At 39.9% G+C, this 17,926-nt stretch overlaps 1 protein-coding gene across 7 annotated transcripts in view; it reads right to left on the bottom strand.

Moving 5' to 3' along the window:
* NCKAP5 (NCK associated protein 5) overlaps window positions 1-17,926 on the bottom strand; it is a 548,005-nt gene that overhangs the window by 310,135 nt on the left and 219,944 nt on the right. For all 7 annotated transcript variants that reach the window (XM_081199370.1, XM_081199369.1, XM_081199372.1 and 4 more), the window contains one exon: window positions 5,011-5,074. In XM_081199370.1, the coding sequence (XP_081055496.1) occupies window positions 5,011-5,074 (64 nt within the window). The remainder of the gene's footprint in view (window positions 1-5,010; window positions 5,075-17,926) is intronic.

Consider the following 17,926-nt stretch of genomic DNA (forward strand, 5'->3'; position numbering starts at 1 on the left):
GTAATGCATCCTTTTAATAAGCACAGTGTAATGAAACTGGCTGGCATAGGACCCAAAAATAGATACATATTAACTGGAGCATATCCAAAAGCATATGAATTGCGCCGTTCGATATATCAGGAAGTCAGAACGTAACAGTTATGTTTTCAAAAGGGCACCTTATTAAACAAAAACTCCCAGGAAAAATCATTTCCCCCCATCTTTTTTTTATTGAAAGTTTAATCTTGCTAGATAAACAATCAGGTTTGGCTTTTCATAATCTAGACTTTTCATTATATCTCTCAATAACTCAATTCTCAAGAACTCAAAGAAGTAGCATCTCAAATGGCACAGCACAATTTATTTAGGGTTCTTTGTATGCTCAACCTTTTTCTTTCCTCTTTTTTAATATAGTGGACTATATTTTTTGCCAGAAATTATGGTACAGCAGTGATAGGGATGATCACATTGAAACTCATTAATATAACTTGTTTTCCTATTATTAGCACCATCTGAGCCTGTTGAAAGTCTTAACCAGGGCTTTAATTTTTCCCAGGAGGGCTTTAAATTAATTAGAGGTTTACATGCTAACAAAGAATCTGATACATTCATAAATCAATCTAACGCTGAAGGATTACGAAAAGGGAGGGGACCAATTCAGCTGGGATCTCATATTCAGTTAACATGGTGTGTTTCTACAAAAGGGTGCAGGTGTGAATTAGATGGATACAGAGAAGAAGCCACGATAATCACTTTGTATCACTTAAACCCACAGTGGGGAACACAGCAAATAAGGGCTTCTGGCCCACCCTTAGTGACATCTACGCCAACATGAAAGGGAATATCACACAACTGATTCCATTTTAACCTTCATAAATAAATAGCTTGAATGCCATAATTTATGCTACAGGCCAATGGACAAAGAAAATGCAATAAGAGCTAATGTTGTTAGGAGGAGACATAGGATTCTGAAATATGCAAAGAATAGGAGTATGAGCCGCAAATAGTAGATGAAATAATACTGAAAATCTGACTTGTGCTAAAATATAAATCATTACAAACACATGTGACTTGGGACCTACTGGTGAAGGGCAGGTATTATTAATAATAATGTTATATAATAATAATAATAATAATAATAATAATAATAATAATAATAATTATTATTATTATTATTATTATTATTATTATTATTATTATTATTGTGGCTGCTTATATTCTTCAGTTATATTGGGTATTTTGTTTCACTGAAGACACTTGTTTTTCTACCATAGGAAACAATGCGGTGTCAAGTTATAGCACTAGCTACAAAACAACAGATAATGTGCATGTAATTGTCTGCTGAATTGTGGCCACATGCAAATTTAAGGGCATGTCCACAATGCAGCCAAAGTAGTTTAACAACCATTCCCTCTTCCCAGAGATCCTGGGACACTGTATTTCTGTAAGTGATAGCGCTAAAAATCTAACCCAGTGTTTCCCAAACTTGGATCTTCAGCTGTTTTTGGACTACAACTCCCATCATGCCTAGCTAGCAAGACCAGTGGTCAGATATAATGGAAATTGTAGTCCAAAGGCAGCTGGAGACCCAAGTTTGGGAAACATTGATCTAACCCAACTATAACCCAACTACAATCCACAGAAGTCTGTGGGGGAAAGCCATGCCAGTTAAAGGTAGTGCAGGTCCCTGCCCCAGCACAAGTTCTATAGCTAGTCCCAACCTGCAATGGCAGCAGTATTTGCAACCTCAAGATGCCAATCTTCATCAAGATGCTCACTAGGCATGGCAAACTGAGAAGGACAACCTTCCAAACTCCACCTTTCGCCAACTTAGGCACAAATAATTATCTTATGCCCACCTTCCAGTCCCCCATCTTACTCATTTCTGTTTCCTTCCTCCTTCTCTTGTATCTGGGGCTGTGAAACCATGCCACTTCCTGACAGAGCCAAGTGGCCCATGGCATTTCAAAATGAATCTGAGTCACATTCAGATACAGGGAAACTTGAACAGCCTTTCCCCTCTGACAAGAAATGTGTTCTGTAAATGCAACTATTATACTTATTTGTTCTGAGTATGAGCATGTACTGTTTTTGACAGGTATGTGAAACCACCTTTGTGCTGCAAATGCTACTGTTATACTGGTCCACTAATTTCTGCTGCAGTGACTTCAGTGTGCTACCTGGCATAGTGTCACAACCTTTTCTTTCTTACAAATGCTACAGATGAAATGTTCAGCTGGTTATAGTCAGAAGGGAGATTAACACCAAACCTTGTACGAATGGAATGAAATCCCACACAGCATGTTCTTAACACTATTCATGTTGAGAAAGCAACAGTATAAACTAGAAACTGTTTTCTATGAAGGCATGAAAATCTTGGGACAAATGGAAAGTGCAAGACACAGAGGTCAAAAAGTTCTCATGCTACATGTTCTTGCTCCAAATCTACAGGTGTTGCAGAGATACAGGTGGCAAATATTAAAAAGCCAACAATAAATGCACTATTACAAGTCACAATTGAAAAGGGCCCTTTTCACTTCATCTGTTTACAAATCGTGTTGATCACAGAAAGTTCCAATGAACTTTCTATTTAAACAAATACATATGTGATATTAAGGAACCCTCCTTGATAGAATGATTACTGGAAGTCTACCAAAATGAATTCAAGAACCACCCAGTGTATCATAGACCAGATATACATTATTGGATCATTAGATTAGATACACCTTATCATTTGATTAGATCATCCTTACATTCTGCCATTGTCTACATTCAGACACAGCTTTAGGAGACTCTTAGCCCAGAGGTTGCATGGGTTCCTTTTTAACCAGAGTCTTGTTATCAGTAGAAAATGACAATCATGTAAATGGATTTATTGGTGCTGACCTATAAGCAAGGGACCAATGCTTCAAATCACGGTGCCTGCTCACTGCTGCTTTTCATCCTCGGTGAGTTCAGACCTACCACTGAGCACCAGGAGCAGCAGGGTGCAGCTACTCTTGCCTGAGGGCTAAGAGGCAACATCATCAGAGGGCCTAGCACTGATATTTGCCACAGCCAGGCCACACAAGTGGTTAAACTGGGAAAGATGCTGGTCGCAATTAGCACCCTGCTGCTGCAGCTGCAGCTTCTGTTCAAGCAGTCACTACTAACACTCAGTTCAGCAGCCTAAGGCATGCTCCAGCCAATCCATGGTGTGATGAAACTCAGGAAACTGACAAATCCTTACAACAGCACCTGGCCCAATCAGGCATTAGGATGCAATGCCGAAGGTACGTTCTTCCACAAGCTGCACTTAAAAACAGTATGGCTTCAACCTACGTTGTACTAGATGACAGTTGGGTGCTTTTTAGTGGTTTTCAGTGGGATTTACTCACGGCTTGTTTTTTTCTTTGTCTAACGTTGCCTACATGTGGCTGTTTTGGAATTTAATGTTAGATTTTACTATATTTAATCCATTTTAATGTGTATACCAGCTAGAAAATTTGTGAAGTGACAATGCGTGTTTTCACACTGTGAACTGAAGTACTTTCTCTTCTGCCCACTTGAGAGTTCCTAGAAGAGTTCCTTGAAGAGACTTTTGCATTTTACTAGTGGGGAAGGTAGCATTTGTGTATCCCTGGCATAAAGACGAATGACACCTCTGGCCAACCAACACTTGGAGCCCCCATATCTGACCTTAGATTCTTATTGCTTAAGTGATTTTATTTATTCATTTAAACATATTTTTATTAAAGATTTCTTGGTTTACAAAAGTATGTGCAATGTCTCGTTTTTCAAGTTGCATTTTTTGAGAAACTGTGTGTTACCTAATAATTGCATTCAAAACCGAATAGACAAATGAAGGGCAAACACAAGATAGTGAAGTATGAAATACCGATAAATAAGAACTCAACTTCAACAAACATGCAATTAGTGTTTAGGATGGAACTTACAGATGCGAACATGTGTGTGTGTGCTTCCAAATCACTGCAAGAAAAATAAGTCCCACTTCAAATATAATTTATTTTACAGTGAATCAGAAGTAGGTCACTCATATTTCTGCAGTTTGATTAAATGCAGTAATATATGAACTGGTGCTAGTGCCTGACCATCAAGTGTATTGCAGCTCCTGTAAAGGGAAAGGCAAAGTGTAGCAGGCATGAAGAGCCTATCTCTTGAGAAGATCAATAAGCAATAAAGTTGATGCTTTAACTGCAGTCAGGAACAGTCACCTCACCTGACCTACCACTGTAAAGAGGCAGCCTTCCTTGACCGTGGACTGGCTGATCTCTGTAGTACTGCCTTTGTTAAGAGCTTGGATGGCCATCATAACTAGAGACTGCCAGTTCAAGACCTTGTGTTTGCATTTTATAATGCATGCTTGTATATGGGTATGAGAAATGACAGAGAGGGATGGGGCCTTTTGTTTTTAATCCTTGGGTTTCACTTAGCCAACACAGGAACATTATCTTCATCTTGGGGGGGGGGGGAGACCAACACAACCAGGCTACATTCAGAAAGGTATTGTATAGAAAGAAAAAATGCAAGAAGGCTCACTAAAATTGTGGTCACAGTTATAAACCAAGCTACTGCCAAGTTCTAGCTTCACACTGTAACAGCAGGAAAATGATTTCCATGGAGTATGGAAAAGGTGAATGGAAAGAAAGACTTAAGAATGAGCATGATCAATCTTTCACATGTTTCCATGGTTTTCTTTGTCCATTCTCCATAGCTAGCACTGGGTGATTAATTACTAATGAAGTGTATCTGATTTCAATCTTAAAATTGCCTATTTATGCACCTAATGAGCATGATTTTTCATATGGTCATCAGCAGTCAAAGCAAGCCACTATGATGGCCGATAATGTTTTCCTGGGATTCTCTACCACTTCCTGCTATCAAAAGAAGTGATCTCTTTCTAAGCGGTGTTATGATTTCATCATCTGTAAAATCGTACGTTTACATTTTGATTGTAATCACAGACAAAGACAGTGTGTGTGATGCCTGAATGGGAACAGGAGAAATCACAAATGCAAAGCCAAAACTTACCATTGTTCTGTCACTCTTACTTCGCGCAACTTCCTGCTGTAGACGAGCCACAGACAGCTTCTCCCTGTGGAAAGAAGAAAAGCATAAAAAGGAGCTCGTTTTTCACCAGCTGGGAAAATGTATCATTTGTATGTCACCATAGCATTCTTGCTCATCAATGCGGCAACCCCCCTTGGCAGAAACTGATTTATCTGCCATATTTTATAACATATATTTTAAAGCACTTGTATGCTTTTGTTGTATTTCTTGACAGCGAAATTGATACATATAAGCACCTACTATTTCCCAGGGTGTGGGAACCCAAAAGTGGTTTGCGATCATAACTGTATGTGAAAACTCCACTTTTGGTATACAGTATTGTTTAATAAATGGTCTATAGTTCTGCATATGACTTTTATTCTACTCTGTGATAACACACTTACTTCCCTAACTTCTGCAACAAAAGTAAAGTAGACTTAAAAGCAAACTGAAAGGTGTTTTTTAAAGACCAAAAACACGAACTTTTTCAATACCAAAAATATGAAGTTTAGAAGAAATGATAACCCATCTCTTTTAAAAAGAAACTCCATCTCTATATCATTCATTTCAAAGCATCTTAAGAGAATAAAACAGGATGCATGATTGGGGAGCAGCAGGAGTTGTACTGTTCCTATATATGGTCCTAAACCATGTACACAAGCCTGAAAATGCATAGAAATTGTACAGATGGCTGAGTTAATGTGGACCCATCTTTCCATGTTCCCTCAGCCATCCCTATACCCATTTTGCATGTCCATAAAAGTTTGTACCCATAAGTCCATACAAAAAACCATGGCAAATGACTACATGTAGGGATTGTACAATCAAGTGGTTACATGTGGGACTAGCCACCATGCTCCTACTCCCTCCCTACATGGGTTCTTCCCTAACAGTCACAGGTTTCACAGGCAAAGATAGCTCCACAGAGGTTCAAGATTTGTTGTTGTTTAGTCATTTAGTCATGTCCGACTCTTCGTGACCCCGTGGACCAGAGCATGCCAGGCACTCCTGTCTTCCACTGCCTCCCGCAGTTTGGTCAAACTCATGCTGGTAGCTTCGAGAACACTGTCCAACCATCTCGTCCTCTGTCGTCCCCTTCTCCTTGTGCCCTCCATCTTTCCCAACATCAGGGTCTTTTCTAGGGAGTCTTCTCTTCTCATGAGGTGGAAAAGGATTGGAGCCTCAGCTTCACGATCTGTCCTTCCAGTGAGCACTCAGGGCTGATTTCCTTAAGGATGGAGAGGTTTGATCTTCTTGCAGTCCATGGGACTCTCAAGAGTCTCCTCCACCTGCTAAACTCCCAAGACCATTCTCACTTTGCCCAGAGCACTCAAGAAGCTCTGAGAGAAGTATCACTTTGTTCAGCTTGCTTCTGGTCAACGGTACCTCTAAGTGCATCTTGCCCAAATATCAACATAAATTTTTGGAATCAACACTGCCAATAACAACCGCTATACTTAAAAAACACACGATACAACTAATGCACACCATAATGACTTCCTTGACAGTTCTACAAGAAAGTTCTTTGAAAGTGTCAACAATGCTGACAGCAACTCCTTCCTAGACACATTCACTGCCAATGAACCCCACTGCGTAGGACTGGATAAAGTACGAGTGAGAAGACGGAGCCAGCAATGCTCTTTTGTGAACCAATCTGTTGGGAAGAGCTGTGGGTAAAAAAAAGCCTGCAGAGTGAGGAATAAAAAAGCCTGCTCTATAGAGATTTATGAGGATCCACAGGATACATTGCAACTGATAGTCATTGTGTTTGAAAAGTTATGTCTTCAGACAGCAAACTAGTCTCCTTGTCTTCCCCATAATAGGCAGGAACCAAGTTAATAAATTAGCTTCTTACATATTTATTGCCCATTTTCTCTATGTCTGCAGAGCAACTGGAACCTCTATTTTTTAAAAAAGTAATGCAAATTAAAAACTGTTCATTCTATTCTTTTCTGTGTCCTTAATATGTTATTTTGATTGATAATTTACCTACTCTTACATGCTGCTTAATTCTTATATGCAGTTTTCCCTTCATTATCAAGCCATATTTTGTGTATCTCAACACTTCATAAAGAAACTCTGTACACATACCTAGGCTCTCAGTTTGTATGAATACCTTTTGTAATGTTGTTCTTGTTGTTACCAATTTGCTAAGGATCCATCTAAAATAATGCCCCCAAATTCTACAGAGTTTTCATGGAAAAGAAAAATTACAAGGCAAGTTAAAAGCATTTTTATGTTGTTTTTGTTTTTCAAGGGTGGGGGAGTCAACAAAACATGGTTCTCCATTTCCATTTCCAAACTTTCAGTATCTTAAAATTGTAGCTAGTATAAATACTGAATGTCACTTACAATAACCATTGTTTTGATTCTCAAGTTTTGAATAAAGTTTCTGTTCTTGCTATTAACCGAACAATGTACATGGTAAAAGAAACTTCTGTGGCTGTGGGGTTTTCATAAAGTAGATTTATAAATCATGCTCTAAACTTTTTTTAAGACCTTGATGCTATTTCATTAAAAAGGGCAATCTATAAACTGCAAGTTCAGCACCTCACAGTATATTAGCAACCACTAGCTTCATTTACTGTTTGTTTTTTAATGATGCCCTGCATAAAATGCTGACCCAAGCAAATTACAAAGCAGTTGATCATGTTTCGGGGATTTAGCCTGCAATCCTATACACTCTTACCTGAAAGTGTGTCCAGTTGAACTGGAGGGGGCTTACTTTTGAGCAGTCAGCTATAGACTGTGCGGCTAGTTCTAGCCAATGGTCAAATTGTGCTTCTGTACTGGTTTGCTGCTTTAGTCATTTTTAGGCTGTAGTGGAAAAACTCTCACACATGTGAATAATCTTGGACTAAGAAACTAATGCCAAAGGAATTATTCCTTGAGCTCTTTATTCAGAAAAAAATATCTGGGGCAGGGAGGAGGACTGTGGAAGCAACATTAGATTATAGCTGGTAGAAACAATGCAGGCCACCACACAGTTCCTTTCCTTTATCTCAGCTGTCTGTAAATAACAGCCTCAGCTTTATTCATTCCATGAGGAAAGTGAAAGCACTGATTGACTGCCCCTATTCAATTCTACATAGGAAAGGAAAGGCAGCTAAATGTCTCCAGAGTCTTTGAGAATCCCGAAACCTCATTTGAACTTCACTAATAACATTTTACTTTCTGACACAATGCTGTTGATTTTTTTAATCCTCAGTTTTATCCAGCACTCTCAAGTTGCATCAAAAGTTTGAATGTTAGACCACAAAAGCTAATTTTTTATTTTATTTTGAATAACACCTGCAAACATTTAGTATAGAATCAAAATCAAGCAGCACTCTTTAAGCTGATTTTATACACAAAATAAGTCAACTTAAGTCAATTGAAACTAAAAATGTTTCAGAGTACTACACTTATGATTCAATTTAACTGCTTCTGGGTCAACCAAATTCAGTCCAATATCCCCATGATGAAATACTGAGCCCAGTATTTTGATTTGTCCCATATGAAATTATTGTCCATCTCTCATCCTAAAACAAGCATTAAAGAAAAGTGAAAACTTAATGTAAAAGACAACCATAATGTTTTGTCAATTGTGATTCTGGATAATTCATTAGCTAAAGTTCTATATTAAACTGTAAGGTTCATAAACAGAGTTTAAAGCATCTATAGAAATCAACAGTGCTAGACTTGGGGCTTCACAAATTATATAAAAACAAAGTATTATTTAAAATTTATTTGTGTCTCCTCCCTCCCTATATATTTGCCTGGGCAATAAAACACCCATGTATGCCTCTGTAGCACAAGGACAACAGTAATAGAAGACAGACTAAATAGGGCATGAAAGGCCAACAGACACACACCCTTTTCTGAAGTGGACCATCATGCTATTTGAGACCACATCATGGTGAATAGGAAGAGGGACAAGGAAAAAACAGAACTGAATCATAAAGATCTTCTCCATGGATGCATGTTACAAGCCCAGAGTGCAGCAGTGGTTACAACATGGAGTCAGAGGCTGCAGACTTTCTAGCTAAGGGGACATATCAGATGCTCTGAACCTGATGTTGAAGGATCAGGAAACAACTGAGTTCAAGGCTGAGGAATATGAGCCCCCAGAAGAACTTCCTGTATCAGTAGGGCGAGAATTTGGATCTTTATAGGTACATTCACCTGAGGAACCAAATACCTCCCCCAGTACCTCTACAGTCCAGCAATGTAGGGAATGCACCAGGCTAGGGAACAGAGTGCCCCTCTTAGAGGAATGGGCTTTAAGAACCTAGAGTTAGTGACAAGCGGGTGGAACCCAAGAGAGGTAGTCTAAGAGCAGGAGCTTAAAAGGGCTCAGTCTGCTCTCAACCTTTGCTGGAGCAAGTGGCTAACTTGGAACTATCCATGGTCCTGACCAACCCATGCTTCCTTCTGTGTGTGATCTGGCATTGGATCAGAACACTGCCATGCAAGTCTCATAATACCAGGCAGCAAGTCACATTTTGCATACCCAGTGCAGCCATGCTAAGGCTCCACAGGGATCTCTCAGGTCAACTTATCCCTCTGCTGCTTGTTGTGCACGCTACAAAATCTCTTCTCCTTTGGGAAAGTGAGGAAATAGGAATGGGTAGGGTGCAAGACCTATTTTGAGGAAGATACAGATTGAATGGAGCTGCACCAAACTCAAAATGGGACCAGTCAGTTTGAGTAAAGGGAACTGGTACTCAAATCTTAACCTCTCTTTTATCAGTGTCAAGTCCAGGTTTTGCTGGACCTTTGAAACGACACACTCCACAAACACCAACTTAATCTACCTCCTCAATGCAGCAAGTCTAGGGGTCTCTTGTCAGTGACCTCCCTGCTGGGGTGTAGGGCCCCAGCAAATGGCAAATCCTTGGCACCAGTCCTGTTCCAGATATCATCTTAGCTCCAATATATACCAACAGCATACTTCGTGGAATTAGTAGCAATTCCTATCCTGTCCCCACACATACACACTAAAATTCTACTACACTATTCCAACATATTCATGATTTTTACACGCAATACAAAGCTAAACAGCTGTGCTTTGAAACAATCTTTGTAGAAGTGAAGAAATCAACACATAAGCAATTGTGGGTGCTAATAAAGAAAATACCTTTTGTGACACAGAGTGAATTGTGTGTGTGTGTGTGTGTGTGTGTGTGTGTGTATCTCAGATGTTGTATTAAAATGAATATACTACATGTAGCAAGCTCTATTCTGCTCCAAAAGTAAAATGGGGTATTGGGGTAGATAATCTTTTCTGAGCAAAAATTCAAACTATAAAAGGGTCAGACCAGATACATGCACTCTTTTATGCAAGCATACAAATGTATAATAATAGTTCAGGCAAATTGTTCAAGGCTAAAAGAAAAAGGACTTCCATTTTTACCTGTCAAAACCAAGGTTCTGCTTCCGAGAATTGTCTTGCTTTTAGTGTATCTCCATTAGCACACTAATAAGCTCACATTAATAGATTATGCCATTTGCAAAATCATGAACAGTTATACCTATTGGGCATCGTTCATCTCCATAATGCTGGCAGGTATGTTAAAGAACCCTAAAAGCAGGGCTGGTTTTTAATCCTGCCTTCTAATGACTCCTCTCATTATAAAAACTCAACTCATCTAATTAGGAAACAAAACTTGTAAGGCCAGTTAGCCACATGGTTCAGGAGCTGAGCATCAGATAAAAAGGTGTCATCTGCCAGTGCAATGTTCTGCTCCAGAGTAAGTCCCTCAAAAATGACTGGACAAGACATAAAGGAATGCAAAGGGATAAACGGAACACAATAAGGCAAATATGTAAAATAAATCTGATGGAATTGACAGTCAGTTATTGACACTATGACCTACACATTCCAAAAATAGATTGCAGGCCTACCTTCAATAAGTCAATTGCACAGTAAAACTATGTCCTGTTCTGCAGGGCTTGATCCTTATAATCCATACCATTGCTTACAACAGGGACGTCAAACATAATGTGTGGGGGATTTATCAGGCCCCTTAGGTCTTCGCAATGAGGCCTACAGCTCTACTTTACATACAAAAAACCTTAAACTATATACCAAGCCAGGCCTCCAATGACATTGGATTCTCCCTCTCAACGTAATTTATCCCCAGTTAGTTGAGTGCAGGAGTCAAGGAATGTGAGGCGCAAAGAAGAGTGAATTGAAGGGCAACAAGCTGTGATTAACTATGACTTGTTGAAACAAAGCAACTTCAACCATGGGCTATTGAAGCAAATGAAATGAAATCTCTCAGCCTCTTCCTCACAGCCACAATGAAGGAATGGGGGTAGTTGAGAAGGATTTGAGAAGCTCACAGACTCCTTCCTAACAAAGTACCTTGGCTCATTGAGATGTATAAGTCAACTCAGTGTTAACAGTACTTGGAATGTATGTGTTGAAAAATAAAAATAAAGTCTTCAACAAAAGAAAAGTGTGTTAGCATCATTTAATAATTCAGGCTCCTGTGACAATATTAATATATAAATGTACTGTACAATAATGGGTACCTGGCTTTTCAGTGCATTTTACATAGCTCTGGGAAAACATACCCCGTGAGCAGGATAGCTCAGTTGGCTAGAGTGTGGTGCTGACAACAGCAACAGTTCGATCCCCGTAAGGGACAGCTGCATATTCCTGTGTGGCAGGGGGCTGGACTAGATGATCCTCAAGGTCCTGTCCAACTCTACAGTTCTATGAAAAACCAATTGAGAAATCTCAGTGGCTGGTTCTTGCTTTTATTCAGATACATTAGACCAGGGGTGGGGAAACCTTTTGTCTCACTGGGTATGACAGGTTCTCCACCCTTGCGCTACTCAATAGTGCCTTAGGATGCAATCCTAACCCTCATGCAATCCTAACCCCCATAGACATGGGACTAAGCCTCATTAAATTCAGCAAGAATCGTGAGCAGTCATGATTCAGTTTGCACTGTAAGTCTCAAAACTACCTGTAACTTTGTTTCATGGTGCAAAGGAACATTGCACAATATTTTTTATACAATCAAAGCTGCATAATGCATTCATCTCTCAATGCATCCTCTCACTTAACATTTTGTGCTCTGTTACATCAGCTGTGAAGTCTTGCATGTTTAAATAGGACGACAAAGAAGCAACAACTGAGGAAGTTTTGGCACCCTCCTGGGCTAACAACAAATGAGGTCATGTACACAACTTGTCTAGCTACAAAACACCCATGTGCTATGCCACTATTTTTAAAAGTCAGGTAAGGAAATGCCCTTCATTGTCTGGGTAAGTTGTGTTTTGCAAAGTAAAATGTGGCCTAAATTAACGTAGGACAGACTTTAATGTTACACAATGTAAAATAAAATAAAATAATAAACGGTGACAGCTGTTCAAGTGCACACACACACTCTCTCTCTTTATTAATACCCACTAATATGAAGCCCTCTTTAACCACTGAAAGTATCTAGGACCTAGTTTTCTCCACATCATTTGACAGGCAGCACATCCAAAACCAGGAAGTCAGTGCTCTTGCATAGTGCTTATTCTAGCCTAAAACTCTATATATTGCTGCTGCCTTCAATGCCATGCATGTCACCACAAACAAATACTGACCATGATTGTTCTCATTAAGTTTATAAGAATCCAGCCCAAGGAGATGCGGCCACAATTAATTAATTTACAAGTTTAACTAGGACTGTGGTTAGCACACAATCACTACAGCTTTCTTCCTTCAACGATTAGCCATGATTTATCACCTTCTAGAGGAGTCCTAACAGTCATTACTGGATTTTTAATCTCCAAAGTGGAATATAGCACTGGAAAAAGTCATTTGCATGTCAATAACTGTTGCTATCCTACAATATTTAAAGCATGCCGAAGACTTGTGTATTTAGAAAAGAGGTGTCAGCTGGTAGCCTGTTGGCTAACTCCAGACAATAGCCAAATGGCAATTGGCCTAACAAAGGCTAGCCATACATCATAGTTATGCAAACCAAATTGTGCATGGGGCTCTGTGCTGCTGCATGCAGTCTGAGCGAGCCCAGCCTTGTTCTCATTTCCTGGAGCAGGAAAATGTAGCCTAAGCACTGGTTCAGATGCAACACTTCACGGCTGAAACCAGATTTGGCTACCAACACATTAACTACAGTGGTACCTTGGGTTAAGTACTTAATTCGTTCTGGAGGTCTGTTCTTAACCTGGAACTGTTCTTAACGTGAAGCACCACTTTAGCTAATTGGGCCTCCTGCTGCTGCCGCACCGCCGGAGCACGAATTCTGTTCTCATCCTGAAGCAAAGTTCTTAACCTGAAGCACTATTTCTGGGTTAGCGGAGTCTGTAACCTGAAGCATATGTAACCTGAAGCATATGTAACCCGAGGTACCACTGTATATAAAAGATGAAGGCAACTTGGGAAAAACCTAGAAACAACTATTTAGGGCAAATGATACCAGAAATACAGTTACCTCCATTCTTTTCTCCCAGAAGAAAAATACAAGGCAAGGGTTTAGTTGCCCTTCTCACCTTGCTGGCCCTTCTACTGCAGATTGCAGTCTCCATTGCTGCATTTTGGATAGTTTTTTGTTTTTTAAAAAAGAAACAAGAACTACAGTGACGAGAGTGCCACATGCGGAGTAAACGCCAAGAGGGCCTTTTATCCTCTCCTACACCAGTGGATCAGCTCTTACATGGGTGAGCCCTGGCATGGTGGAAATATAGTGAGTCCTAGAACCATCTGCCAATGGTGACTGGACTAAGGAAGGGAGAAAACAAATGCTATAAAACAGCCACGTCCAACAGATAGATCGTGATCCACCAGTAGATCACTGGACATTTTTGGTAGATCACTGCCCCCACCCCCAAAGAAGCTCAACAACCATAGCTGCAAACTTTCAGATTTGAAAATAAGGGATCAGCAGCCTCATCTGTCCAGGGGACAGTCTACAGGATATCTAACAATCCAGGATAGCAGCGGGAAATGGCGCTCAATAACTTTTACTTGAACCCCCCAAAAATGGTGGCCCTCCTCCTTCCTAAAAAAAAGCTCAACAACTTTGATCTGAACCCCCAAAAAGGGGGTAGATCACTGCCAGATCGCAGCCTCTTGGGAGTTGGCCACCCCTGCTATAAAACAATTCAGGTAACAAACTGTTCTTTATCCAGCAAAAGTTCAACATTTGAAGTGCATAACTACACAACATGTAGTTTTGTTGTGGGTTTTGTCTTTTGTGCGGGTGGTGCTTTCTTTAGCCTTGCCTTGCCCCCTTGTTTGTTTGCTTCCCGTAAGAAACACACCAAGGGACTTGTTTTCAGAAAACATACTACTCCACGCCCATAAAGTATCAAATTTAAAGAAACACTGGATATGTTACTTTCTGTCTGGTCTTCTCAGGAAAAGGTTACTCCAGAGACTCTTTAGACCAATTAATTAAAAACCACCCAGGAAGAAAGGGGAAGAAAATATTAAAGCATGTAAGACAGACCACCCGGTTTAATCATTGTTTTTCTGGTGGGGGTCACTGTTAATGTCCCCCCATGGCTCAGATGCCCAGCTCATATCCACTGGAGCCATGTGTTCAGTACTGTGGGCCCAATCTCATGATACTCCATTCCATCTGAGATCAGACAGGCTCCCTCCGAGTTCCTGGTGAAGACTTTATTATTATTTCCACAGGAAATTTAAGTGAGACTTTCTGATTTTTACCATTAAATGTAACTGCCTTTAGGCTGTATCCCTGTTGTGCATTGCTTAGAAACTTTGATGTTACGCAGTATATAAATTATTAAAATAAATAAAAATACATGTGTGATGAAGCAAGATGGATACTGGATAACAGAGATGGCTCGCTGCTTCATATGCAATAAATTATGTTTTTTTTAAATCAGGAGTTGACTGTTGATTAATAATTTCCAAGAACTTACGTACGTAATGGGTTTATTACATCCAACACTATGTTTAAAAGTCCAATTAATTAATACCAATGTGTATTGATTTTTGCAACAGGATGCTCCTGGTGTCTGCAATCTAGAGAAAGGCAGTAGGCTTTTATTAACAGTTGACCTTTTAACTGATCTTAATCATGTGATTGCCAATGTGGGATACTTACTAGGGTTGGCATACAGAACATAATGTTTTCCAAGAATTGCAGGCTTACTTTTTCAATCTTGTGATTAAGCACATTAACAAGCAGTATGAATTAAAGGTTTGTATGCCAGTTTAACAAGCCGTTTCTCTTAACTGCTGTGAGATAAGAAAGTAATATAAATACAAGTCGTTTGTGTTTACTCAGTAAACAGGTGCTGCTTGCTCCTTGCTAAGCAGATGGTGAATTTAGGAATATTGCAGTTAATTAGCTTAACTCACAGTTACAGCAAAAAAAAAAAAAAAAGCAACTAGAATTCTTCTGCCTCAACTTCCACAGCACAACCACACACACACACAATGATACATAAAAGCGTCTTCATAACCATCACACCCATTTATTGCCAATATTTAGGCAAGAAATTCTAACTCGGCCACCAAAAAGTGCAATTCTATGCAAGTCTCCTCAGAAGTAGGACACATTGAATTCAATGAACTTTCTCCCAGGTATAGCAGGGGTACCCAATTCGGCCCCCTCCAGCTGCTGTGAACTACATCCCCCCTGACCATTGTCAGGACTGATGGGAGCTGTAGTTCACAATGTCTGGTCTATAGCCTTGCAAGCTGCAAAGTGCTACATTGCCTTATATTATTAAATGGCAATTCTACACAGTTGTGTCAATAATTCCCTTACTGATCACAGTTTGGACTGCCAGGATTGGCATCAGGAGGAGAGCTTTTGGTGTTCCTTTGCTACATGTTGCTTCCTGTTTGAATGCTACAGTCACTCGATTCCAGTGACCCGGCATTATGCTGATGAGCTCAACTTTACACCTCTTATGAATGAACTAATAATTTGCATTCTAACCCTGTGATTTCCTATTGTGTTACCCAACAGACTGGGATTATATCTAATGATATTGTGGTTTTATATTGACAGCGAAACACTGTCAGCTTCCCTTTCTAATGAAACATTTAAATTGCTCAGCTAACATTGCTAAAATATGTGTTGGGCGGGCGGACAAGTTGGTAACTGTGGGAAAATGGGTACTAGAAACAACATGAAAAGACAGTGTCAGTTATTGTGGTAACCTGTCAGGTGTTTTAAGCATCTTGATGCCACAAACATCAGAAAGATTCTGGAAGACGGATTTGCTTAGTGTGAGAGCACAGCCAATACTTTGTCTGATGCAAAATGTTGTTACAGCCGAGTATAAGTAAATATTACGCCCTTTGTTTTTCTGATAGAAAAGCTCTTTAAAAGGGGGTTTGTTTGTTTGTTTTTACTTTTAAATTTCCTATCCATTTACACACCCTGAAAACAAAAAAGGTTATACTGACTGAGAGAGAAAAAACTAAAAGAAAGATACACAGAACTTGAAATAAAACTATTCTTACTATCCAGACAAGAAGATATGCAAGCAACTAGATCACATGTAGTGGCTTCCCGTTTGTGGGATGCTCTCTCTGAAGAAGTTCACCTGGCGCCTTCATTATATAAATTTTAGGTGCCAGGCAAAAATGCTCCTCTTCAACCAGGCCTTGGGCGAATTAATATCCTACAGCCTTTTAAATGTTGTTCTGTTGTTTTGGTTTAATTATTGTGTTTTATCTTGTATTTTATGCTGTGTACTACCCTGGGAACTCTTGCTGAAGTGCGGTATATAAGTCTAATTAACCACCACCACCACCATCATCTAGCTTTCCTCCCCTTTGTGGAACCCAGCCACTAGCAACCAGGCCCAGCAACAAACTTCCATGCATTGTGTCAAGAGTTCTAAGTGCACAGCAAATGCAGATGTGCAACTAAATCTCTGTCTGTATCATAACGCTCATCTGGTCTCCATCTAACCGCTGGAATTTATCTTTTTATCCAGATAAACAGAGATGCATATGCAGGCCATTATGCAGTAGTGGCTGGCAGGGCAGCCCAGCACTGCTTCCCAGGCTTCCCAACACCATTCATCACTGTTAGTTACTGACGAGAGGGGCAGGGCAGCAGGGAGCTAGGTGCAGTACAGATGTAGCAGCGGGGCACTGTGTCTCTGCAGCTGCAACTGTGCCTTGCCTCCTCCTTTCAATATGCAGCACCAGCAGTGCACAGTGCTGGGAAACCAGGGAAGCAGTGCCAGCGACTACTGCCATTACGCACTGCATGTGATTAACTGCAATCCTTAATATTGGGGCTCAGCTATAAAATGAGACATTTTAGCTAAGTGGACATCAGTTTTAACTAATCATCTTATGTAGTTACCTAACATTACAGAATGTGTTGTTAGCAGTGTCACGTAAATGATGCAGATGGAGCCCAGAGAGAAAAGAAATCCTAATAAACTTTAAGAGAACTGAACAAAGAGTATAATTTAAGGAGAAAAAACAGGTTTTGTCTTTTTTATTTCATGCCTTATACGCATCAGGGAGACATCCAACCATTCAGATGAAAACTCCCTCAGAACCACACAGCCTATCAGAGCCCGTGTTAACTCAGCAAAGATCACAATGATCTGCTTGGTTGTTAAGCAACACCCCACCACCACCACCCCTTGATTAGCTGACTTACTAACAACAGAATTAACCCTTGGGTTACAAACCAAATTATCTCTGTTGTTGCAACTCCCACATGTATCATACCGAAGTGAAGAGAATGTAAATTCAGCACAGAACCTGGTTGTATTAATGCTTCCACAGTGTTAGCCCATCTACATTGTGCACATTCTGATCATTCTGATGTTCTTGTTAGGTTCAGCTATATAGGCATCTACAATTTAATCTATGCAATAAAAAGTGTAGGAAGAGGTCACCTAGAATGCTTCAACCTTGCTGCAAGAACCTTCGGCTTTCTCT

Source organism: Podarcis bocagei (assembly GCF_964188305.1).
Source record: "Podarcis bocagei genome assembly, chromosome: 1".
Lineage (NCBI taxonomy): Eukaryota > Metazoa > Chordata > Lepidosauria > Squamata > Lacertidae > Podarcis > Podarcis bocagei.